Below are 11,375 nucleotides of genomic sequence, written 5' to 3'. Positions count from 1 at the left end.
CTTTAGCTATTTTTAAATTCATTATTTAGGGTTTAATTTGTTTTTAAAATTTGTAGTCATGTAGTTATATAAATGTAATAATTTTTAGAATAATTTTGTATTTTAAGTTTGATTTTGGGTTTTTTTGAATGATTAAAACATTATTTGTTACATATGCCAGGTGCATTATTGTTAAATTTAATATTTAATTTGTTTTTGTTTTTTTGTTGTTATTTTCAAGGAAATGAAAATTAAAAAAGTAAACTCTTTGTCATAATTTATTTCATAAACAACAGCACACATTTCTTATAGAAAAGAAGCATGAATGATATAGTATGTGCAAATAGTTTCAATATTTCCTGCATTGAAAGGAATAGAAACCTATACCATACAGATCTACACTATGTTATAGAAACCTTTACCATACAGATCTACACTTTGTTATAGAAACCTGAACCATACAGATCTACACTTTGTTAAATAATAATAAACCTTAAAACTAGAGTATATTGATGTACAGATTTCAAGTTAGAAACCATTTCATGTTTATATAAATATGAAGATGTGGTATTAGTGCCAATGTGACAGCTTTCCATCCAAGTCACAATGTAACCAGATGCTCCGCAGGGCGCCGCTTTATACGACTGCAGAGGTTGAACCCTGAATGGTTGGGGCAAGTATGGACACAACATTCAAGCTGGATTCAGCTCTAAATTTGGATTGTGATAAAAATCTTGACACAGCATAGGTTTCTGACACAGAATGAATGTGGTCTAATGAACTTTTAAAAAAATTTTGCCTTTGAGCAATTCACTATGCTGTTGAATATTAATCCTCTCAAAAAAATGTTTGAAGAAATTTTCTTTTTATTTATGAAATCTGAAATGAAAAAAATTGACCCCCCAATTTTTTTTTCACATCCCCCTTTCCCTTATTTCAAAACTGATCTCAATTCAAATTTCTAATGAAGTTTGCAACAATAACTACTCATTTAAATACATCACAAAATATTAAAATGTAAAAAAAGTGCTTGTTATCACTGAATGGTAAAGATTGTTTTAATCTATCAGTTGGTAGTTAAAGTGAATATACATTGTATATTGTATAAAACAATGATTTAAGTTGATTCAACTACTATTCTGGACAAAGAAAGATAACTCCAATTGGAATTTCTTGCTATTGCACAATATTGTGTAATTAGATATTTCTTGCTATTGTGCAATACTGTGCAATTGAAAATATTTGCTATTGCACAATACTATGCAATTGAAGATTTCTTGCTATTGCACAATACTGTGCAATTGAAGATTTCTTGCTATTGCTGAATACTGTGCAATTGAAAATTTCTTGCTATTGCACAATACTTAATATAATAATTTTGGATCCTGATTTGGACCAACTTGAAAACTTGGTCCATAATCAAAAATCTAAGTACATGTTTAGATTCAGCATATCAAAGAGGCCCAAGAATTCAATTTTTGTTAAAATCAAACTTAGTTTAATTTTGGACTTTAATGTAGACCAATTTTAAAACGGGACCAAAAATTAAGAATCTACATACACAGTTAGATTCAGCATATCAAATAACCCCAATTATTCAATTTTTGATGAAATCAAACAAAGTTTAATTTTGAACCCTTTGGGCCCTTTATTCCTAAACTGTTTGGACCAAAACTTCCAAAATCAATACCTACCTTCCTTTTATGGTCATAAACCTTGTGTTTAAATCTCATAGATTTCTATTTGCTTATACTAAAGTTATGGTGCGAAAACAAAGAAAAATGCTTATTTGGGTCCCTTTTTGGCCCCTAATTCCTGAACTGTTGGGACCTTAACTCCCAAAATCAATACCAAAATTCTTTTTGTGGTTATAAACATTGTGTTTAAATTTCATTGATTTCTATTCACTTAAATTAAAGTTATGGTGCGAAAACCAAGAATAATGCTTATTTGGGCCCTTTTTTGGCCCCCAATTCCTAAACTGTTGGATCCAAAACTCCCAAAATCAACCCCAACCTTTCTTTTGTGGTCATAAACCTTGTGTCAAAATTTCATAGATTTCTATTAACTTGGAACTAAAGTTATAGTGCGAAAACCAAGAAAATGCTTATTTGGGCCCTTTTTGGCCCCTAATTCCTAAAATGTTGGGACCAAGACTCCCAAAATCAATCCCCACCTTCCTTTTGTGGTCATAAACCTTGTGTTAAAATTTCATAGATTTCTATTCACTTTTACTAAAGTTAGAGTGCGAAAACTAAAAGTATTCGGACGACGACGCCAACGTGATAGCAATATACGACGAAATTTTTTTCAAATTTTGCGGTCGTATTAAAATGTTGACGCCACATTTTCAACTACATTGCAGTTAATTTAAGGGCAGTTTCAGTTGGTTCCATTCAATAAAGATTACTGGCAGTAAATGATGAACCATACAACCAATGCTTTATTTAATTTAAATAACTGATGAAACAAGAATGCACATGTTGAGATGTCGCTTTCTTTATAAACCATTGATATTATGTTTATAGTTGTAGTAAAGCTTTACAACTATCACATAAACTTAAAATGATCCAAGAAAATGGGACCATGGACATATTAACCAAAGGAGAAAAACATGTACACCTTTATGATAAAATCATTCAATACACTACTGGTAAATACATTGACCAATTGCTTATAATTTCTAAGAAACAGACATGACCAAGAAAACCAGGCAATGAACCATGGCAGGCTGACATGTGCAGCTTACAACCCTTCCATTCATCAAATGTAGATGAGCTGTTGCTTATAGTTAAAAAAAAAAAAACACCAACCAAGACACAAAATATTAACACTGAGCAATAAACTGAAAACGAGGTCAAGGTCAAATAAAACGTGCAAGAATGACATGCACAGCAAAAAATATTTTCATACATCAAACATAGTTGACCTATTGCATTTAGAATTATATAAAGACCAAAACTCTAACAATAAACTTCGACCACAGAACCATAAAAATAAAGTCTAGGTCAGATGACACCTGCAAGTTGGACATGTTCACTTCACAATTATTCCATTCACCAAATTAAGTAGATCACTGAACCATGAAAATGAGGTCAAGGTTAGATGACACCTACCAGTTGGACATGTACACCTTGTGTCAAATATACTACACCAATTGCTTATAATATCTGAAATATGGACTTGAACGTTCAAACCTAACTTTGTCCATTGATCCATGAAATGAGGTCAAGCGAAAACTATTTAATGTGCACATGTGACAACCTTGCAAGGTACGCACATACCAAATATTATTATTTATAACTCATAAACAGAGAGAAATCAACATTACAAACTTTTTTTCAAGTCATCACTGAACCATGAAAATGAGGTCGAGGATAATGTTCATGTGACAATTGGAAACTTCGTAACATATGGCATCTATATACAAAGTATGAAGCATCCAGGTGTTCCAACATCTAAAATATAAAGCTTCCAAGAAGTCAGCTGCCGGTCATTATCCCTATGTCAAGCTTTCTAAGACAAAAGTCCCTGGCTTGACAAAAATGTATTTCAATTTCAATATTGACAATATTTAATTTTCATTGGTGCTGTTTATGAGTTGATGTCCTTGATTGATCACAGAAAGACATTTGTGGTCGTTTCAATGTATGTTGTTCAGGATTTTGGTCCTTCAATGCTTTAACAGTGAAAATTTTAACATTAACAAATGAAATGCAAATTTTGACAGCCTCTGGGCTCTTGTTTTAACTTTCACAAATCTTGACTAAACTTTGCCACATTCTACCTTAAGATTTTCTTACTACAACCAGGAACTAGATGTGACATATACTAATGGTATAGGTATCTGATTTAACCTGGAACTTGATTTAATTATGTGTAAACCAAACGGCCTGGCTATGGAATGATGTCATTTTCAATTAACACTGTTGTCCTAAATTAGTTATATATTCAGATGAATTTTTCGATTCTTCCTTTTATGTCATGTCGGCTTATAAGTTGGACCTCATTTTTAAGGAGTATAGATGATTTTTTTTTTCAGAATTTATAAGACTGAAAAGACAATCTGAAGACAATTTTAAATTGTCAAAAATTTGTTGTAAATGGAGGTGTAAACAATAACTATAAACTTTTTCATAATAATTTATTGTTTTTTCAATGTTTTATTTGATCTTTAAGTTGACACTTTTCATTTTCATTACATACACATTTATTCCACATTCTAACAGTATACCATGAGAATATAATCATTCTTATACATGTATTATGTAAATTACACAATGAATGGAATGACTTTGGTAAAAATTCTACACATTTTTATTTTTTGTTCAAACACTAAGGAATCTAGTCTATAGAAAACATACACACTTAAAACTTGCAAATGATTCAAAAAGTGTTCGACTATCAGCACAATAAAAAATAACTCTTCCAATTGTTACTGCAAAGACATGTTTCCAGAGCACTATATGATAAAAAAGAAATAAACTTGTGGTTTAACTTTGTAAACAGTTATCTATTACATAAAAATAACTGACAAAATATTTTTTAACACCATAAAACAATTTTTTCAATAGTTTTTACTTCCAATTAATTCTAGTTTCAAAAATAACTGGTGCCTCCATTGCTACGTGAAAAATGTCTGAAGTATGCCATTATTTAAGCAAAACATAAAACACGAACATACCTGCACAAATACACATATATCAATAAAAATACACATGTACAAACACAAATACACATAATACTAATTGCACATTTTGCAGACATAAAAAAATAAAAAACAAAACAAACTGTAACTAATAATTTAAATATATTTTAAACAACATTTAAAACAAAGTTAGAAAAAGAATCAAATCAAAATTACTCCTATATCATTAAAAGTTTAAAAGTTGAGACAAGAAGAGTTCTTGCAGCACGACTAGCTTTTAATATATACTAAAACTCCATTAGATTAGTTAGTAGGTTAATTGATGGCACAAGGTGTTATTTTCATTTAAATAAATATGGAAGTTTATTCTGTCTCTTTAAAATTGGAATTGTAAAGCTTTCATTTTTCTTCTGTTTTTTTTTAAACAAAATTGTACTGCCTCTAAACAGTAAATGTAAATCACTGAATACAAACAATGAAATTCACTGAAATTAAAATTCCTGATTTTGCTAGACTACAGATACCAAAAATAAATCTGATTTTTTCAATAAAACAGTTAAGGTGGTACCCAACACTTTAACTAAAATTAATTTTGCTCATTTAATTTTCATGAAAAGCACCAATTTAAAATAATATTTATGCAAAAGACATGCATAGTAGACAGGTGTACAATAATTATGATGTTTTACCAAAATAATCCATAAAATATCTACACATACTTCCTTTATGATATATGATGAACCATGTTATAATAAATATAGAATCTCTGATTTCATACAAACAATAAAAGGTAATGTTTTGTACAATCTGATATGTACGTCAATTTACATTTGTACATTTAAAAAAATCTTAAATAATCTTTAAAAATATGCAAATTAAATAAAACATGAAGTATGTATTAAGCTACCAGTATATGATTTGAGCAGTATGATTTACATGCTGCAAATAAAAGTTGTGGAGTTCTGTGTGAAATAACTAACACCTACATTAATGAGAAAATGATTTCTTTTTAAGGAATGTTAAATAAAACTGAAAAAAAATATTTTGGTTATATATGAGATAATATGAGAATTCATTAACAAATGTGTAACGTCTCGTTCAAAGATGTTGGCTGAACATAGATACACATCTCTCTCTCTATATATATGGGGAAGAACCAAAAATTTGCGAAAGCAAATTTACAGATCTAACATTGTTGGGTTGATGTTTAGACGAGTTATATATATATAAAGTGATGTCAAATAACACTGCTTAATAAAAAACTTGAAATAAAGAAAAGAAATTGCATTTTTAATTGATATGGTTTGAACCCATAAAAGTCCAGTTATATGTAGAATATTCTTTATAAATTATCCGTTAAACTGAATGATTGTCAATTTTTGCATAAATGGCCTAAAACACACAGAAAAAACAAAATTTTCTTGAAAATCTGATTATGATTTCTAGCACTTATTAACTTAGTGATCTGATACAGATCATATTCAGTCCTCAGAGGTGCAGCAAATCATTCAAAGGTTAAAATTTCGAATGAATGCACTGACCAGATACCTATGTCACATGATATGTAACTGTTGATCGAATATGAGCTATTTCATTTTCACATTTTAAATTAAGTAGTTGGTATCAAAACTTGAAAGAATAATCACTACCTTCTTGGAAAGTCAATTAAACAATAGATTACTATAAATAAAATGGCGGAGAAATACAATAGAAATTTATGCATCTCTTTTTGTCTGAAATGAAAATGAAATTGCATAAAGACATGAAGCAAACCATAGATTAAATATAAAGCAGATATCACATCAATAATCATAACAACTCTGTGTTACTGGAATTATATACTGAAGGACCAAATATACAAACATGGCACGATTTCTAAAATACACAAAATATACAGAATGGTTAAAACACAGAATAGAATTGCTAGTTTAAAAATTACAATACATACATTTACACAAAATCACATATTTTTGATTTTGAAATCACCAATCATGTACAAGTTATCAAATTTATTTATATATTTACAAAAAAACTCTGCTTCATAAGCAGCATAAACATGATAATAAACCCTGAAAATAGTGCCAACATAGACAAAAATAACAATAATACATGGTCACACAAACTTGGGTTTGTATGTAGATTTGGTTATGCTTGCAATTATACATGTCTTACATGTACAATTTGTTATATCTTCACAAAAATTGAAGCTAGATGAATCCTAAAGACTATCTAATGTTAAAGAACATGGTACCAAGAAAAGGCACTGCAAAAATGGGTTATGCAATCATTGCAATGAAAGAAAAAATTGTAGCATGGTTCTTTGAAGAAAGGCACCATAGATGCAATATCTGACAGCCCTCCCTGGGTGGTTTATCATTTTTTTATAGTAAGAATATTGTGCTTCACTGACCGTTGTAATATTAACACAATGTAAAATTAACATGAAGGCTGATTAATTGACTTTTGTTTCATAGAGATACAAAACTATCAAAAATATCATGAAAGCTAACGGAGAAAAAAATAATTTACAATTAAAAGGAAAATTCACTTGAACAATTATAAGTTTTACAAAGTTTTCATGGTTTATTATATAAATTATTCATAAATTTGGCTATTCATTAATATTCAAACCCACTACCATGTTGATTACAATATCTGACCATTTATGATGATGGTAATTCAAATCTCAAATTCTTAATTTTGATTTATAAAACACCTGCAACATAATATGAAAAAGAATTCTGAAGGCCATGTGAACTCTCTGACATTACTTTCTACAAATCTACACATAACACACATGACCCACCATTGTTAACAGATGATAAAACACTATACCTCTAAATGGTCTGTAAAACTTACAGCACCTGTGTAAAGATAGAACTGTAGAAAAATACTTCTTGAATATCTTTTCTATTTTTTTTCTTTCCAATTGCCTCTAAACTCTTGTTACAATGTGTAGTAATTAAGCTGTTGTCATTAAGGGTTCTTACATGGTATCGATTCAAAACATAGTTGACAGTGTTATGTGTCAAGTCCATATCTAATACCATTCCTGAAGTAAGTTACCTAAATCTTGATGAAGGTATTACTTGGTAGTATTCATTGAACACTAGTCCGATAATATACCCTTGATATAAATGGTAATATTTTAGTCCCTACTAAATCAGTTGTTACCACGGACACAAGTTCATTCCTTCACGATGGATATATTCTCATTACACTCTGACTCTTATCATGGAAACTCTTTTTAAGACTGATAATAACTATGAAGACACTGGAATCATCAAACTTCAGCACCAAGATCCATTACCCCAGAATCTGCAATTGGAACATGTTTGTCACCTATTTGCACTAAAAGTATGACTTTGTCCACATGAGACCTTTTGACAGTTTCTCGATGACAAGGAATCCATTTATGTACGACTATTCCCACCATGCCCTTAGCAGGAAGCCAGCCCTGCCATGCATTACTGCCTCCATTCAGTCGCCATTCTTCACACGGCCATTGGACATCAATACGTCTACCAAGATTAATGTTCATGAACACTAAAGATGGATCCATTATCTGAAAAACGGCAAAGTACACATTAAAATATAATACTAATGTCTTTACTATTTCTTATGATAAATTTTTGAAAAAAAGACTATTTATTCTACTTTGTATATCTAAACAGAACCATTTGATGGGCTCCACATTATAAAAATTCAAATGAATGTATAAAGGGGTCAGTTTACTAAATCTAAGATCTCAAGTCACTAAAATATGAATGATATGGAAGAACTATACCCAAGATGCAGGGATTTTAATGTAACAATGGTGTACACTTACTAAAATAATTTTTTTTAAGAAAGTTTCATTGTAGTAAGGTCATTCATTGGTGATGGTGTAATTGTAGGTAAAAAATTTGGCCTTTTAGAAGCTATAACATAGACCATATTTGCCATTGTAAAATCCTAATCATATAAAATAGGTACACAACACCATCTAATATTAAATGATCTGTGGAAGGTTTAGTGAAATCCAGTCTTGGTTTAAGAGGCTTTGTATCGAAATCCAGTCTTGATTTAGGAGGGGTTTCATCTAAATTCAGCCTTGGTTTAGATGTTACAGATATTAAGTTCAGACAGGCAAATGGACAAAAATACACAATTACTGTATATACCCTTTTTCAAGAAGATATGATGCTTCTCTCTCGAGATATGTTCTAATTATGTTAACATGCTATTTTCAAATTTGTGAAAATAAGATACATTAAAGTCATATTATTTGTTTACTTACTCTAACTTTTTGATTAAATGTTTCTTTTGAGTTTATTTCTGTCAACACTCCAGCAAATGCTGCCAATGCACTAGGTTTACCAAGGGAACTTGTTGTAGATATCAAACTCCCTCTATTCCCTAATGTTTGTAGAGCTATGTCTTGTTGATTTGTTGGGGTACCAATAACTGTGGCTTCTTTGATACTTCCTGATGAGAGAAACATATTTCTGTTGATTAGTATTTGATCAATGATAAAACCTACTACCTTTATTCACTGGTTAAATTCTATATTATTCCAAGTATATTTTTACATAACTGATAATTTTTTCCCACAGACAGATCTTGTTCATTTACACAATGTTAAACCACTGGTTAACTTCTTTAAGATTACGATATTGGGGAGCTAGGTTAATAGAAAATGGTTCATATAAACCTTGTAGGTCAAATTTAAAATAAAATACTGTTATCTCCATCACATATTCATTACACATTTTAATACAAGAAATAATTTTAATTTGAAATAGTACAAGCAATATTTCAAATGGGATACGTGATAACAAACTCTTGAAATTTAACCCAAAATTAAAAAATATCATAGCTTTCAAGTACTTCAGTAATAACTATTCAATTGAAGAAAATAAGGCAATTTCAACATCAGTACATGTATATAGCATCAAATAAGAAATATTTGTTATCCATTATATATTATTTTACCTGCAGTGCCTAAAGCAGAAGCTGCTCCAACATGAGAACAACCTATTGAGTATGCCATTTCTTCCTGGAAACCAGAACTACTTCCTGCACAGGAAGCACCACATCGTCGTCTCAACCTTAAATTATCAATATCATAACAATGTTTGTCCTATACTTCCTATGCAAAATGCTAATATATTATAAACAAGAATCTGTCCATAGTACCTTGATGTCCCACTTGCACTATAATTTTCTATGTTCAGTAAACCGTAAATTGGTAAAAAAACCCTCTAATTTGGCATTAAAATTATAAGCATCATATCATTAACATTTCAAAAATACATAAGATGTTCCTTCACTTTCTGTATCTCCTCTTTTTTTTACATTCACTAGTTGTTTTTAATTAATATCCTTCAAAGCATAAAAAAAACAGTATTTACATGAAATGGGTAACAAGATGAATTCAACTAGTAGTGCAGAAATCGTTAAACCTTGTACTTCTGTGAAGTTTGTATAATTTAATCTTATCATTCATCCACCAATAAAAATTGGCTTCTCATCTACTAAAAACTGACCCCAACAAAATAGCCCCAAAATGCAACTTAAAAGTGACTTTGAAACACCAACAATCAATCAATCTTATGTTTCATAGAATATTCCTTGTCTTTTGATCTATCTTGTTTCAAGACAAAGACAACTGGTATTCATGGATATCACATATGCTTTGTGGCATCAACCTTGATAGAAGTCATTTCCAATCCTTTCTTTGATCCATCATGTTGGAAAACAAAAAATTCTGAGATTGAAACATCTTTTGCTTATTTGAAATGGGGTATACAAAATTGAAATAAATTTATGATATCAAGCCTTCTAGGTTTACCCGTGGCTTTTTGACAACATTATTATCATAATTAGCATTCTTAAAACCATGTAGGGGTTATGTACCCAGGAGGCGGGCAAATTAATTCCTATTTCCATTTTCATATTCACTATTACTCTAAACCTTACCTTTTCCATACATTTTGGAAGAAGCTTTTAACATTTGCCAGTATAAATTCTCCACCAATGATACTGGCTAGCTGATTATGTGTAGAAGAATATGATGTTGTTAATGGCGATACATAAATAGGGTAACCTATAGGCTGATCACAAGATGAGTTGATCATGTTCCGCAATGCTTGCTTGGCATTTTGTATACTGCCTCTTTCTGGATTCCTGTTCCGTAAAAAGATTAATTCTTGCTGTTGTCCTGCCCACAATCCCCTCACACATTCTCTGTTTACCTGTATATGTGATAAAGAAAAGGTAAAAAAGGGTTTATAGCGGAAAATATTGCAACTTTTAATGTAAATTGTTTCTATGTATAAGCTTCCTACGAAGCTTTCACTGAAGAATGATAAATTAAACAAGATAAGAAAGAGTTATTATATATTCATTTTTATAAATGGTTGTTATACCTACCTTGACAACTCTAAAGGTAAGAAACTTTTTGTTGAGCATGATAACTTTGTACTCATCAGTACCTTCATCAAATACATGTCTGAAAATAGAAAGTATAATACATATCAACTATAAAGCATTATAGGAGCTCTACCAATCTGTATTTTTATGAAAAATTAAAAATACCATAATCTGCAACAAAATTTTATTCTACAACAACATATTGGTCGGAAAAGTTCTGAGCCACTTATAAAGGATACTAAGAGGATTAAAGAATTTTGGAAAGAAATAACAGGGTCGGTATTTTGCAAGAAAAAACATGATAGACCGTAAATACATCATGAAATCAGTTTTT

General features: G+C 30.2%; 1 protein-coding gene across 2 annotated transcripts in view; it reads right to left on the bottom strand.

Annotated features, from left to right (window-relative positions):
- Positions 1 to 4,106: 4,106 nt before the first annotated feature.
- Positions 4,107 to 11,375, bottom strand: part of LOC134711957 (pecanex-like protein 1) — a 41,749-nt gene continuing 34,480 nt past the window's right edge. For both annotated transcript variants that reach the window (XM_063572999.1, XM_063573001.1), the window contains exons 34-38: positions 11,042 to 11,120; positions 10,589 to 10,863; positions 9,602 to 9,717; positions 8,907 to 9,094; positions 4,107 to 8,192 (exon numbers count right to left, since the gene is read on the bottom strand). In XM_063572999.1, coding sequence (XP_063429069.1) covers positions 7,911 to 8,192; positions 8,907 to 9,094; positions 9,602 to 9,717; positions 10,589 to 10,863; positions 11,042 to 11,120 — 940 coding nt within the window. In that variant the 3' untranslated portion in view covers positions 4,107 to 7,910. The remainder of the gene's footprint in view (positions 8,193 to 8,906; positions 9,095 to 9,601; positions 9,718 to 10,588; positions 10,864 to 11,041; positions 11,121 to 11,375) is intronic.

Source organism: Mytilus trossulus, chromosome 3 (genome assembly GCF_036588685.1).
Source record: "Mytilus trossulus isolate FHL-02 chromosome 3, PNRI_Mtr1.1.1.hap1, whole genome shotgun sequence".
Lineage (NCBI taxonomy): Eukaryota > Metazoa > Mollusca > Bivalvia > Mytilida > Mytilidae > Mytilus > Mytilus trossulus.
This window is presented reverse-complemented; position numbering and strand designations above follow the sequence as displayed.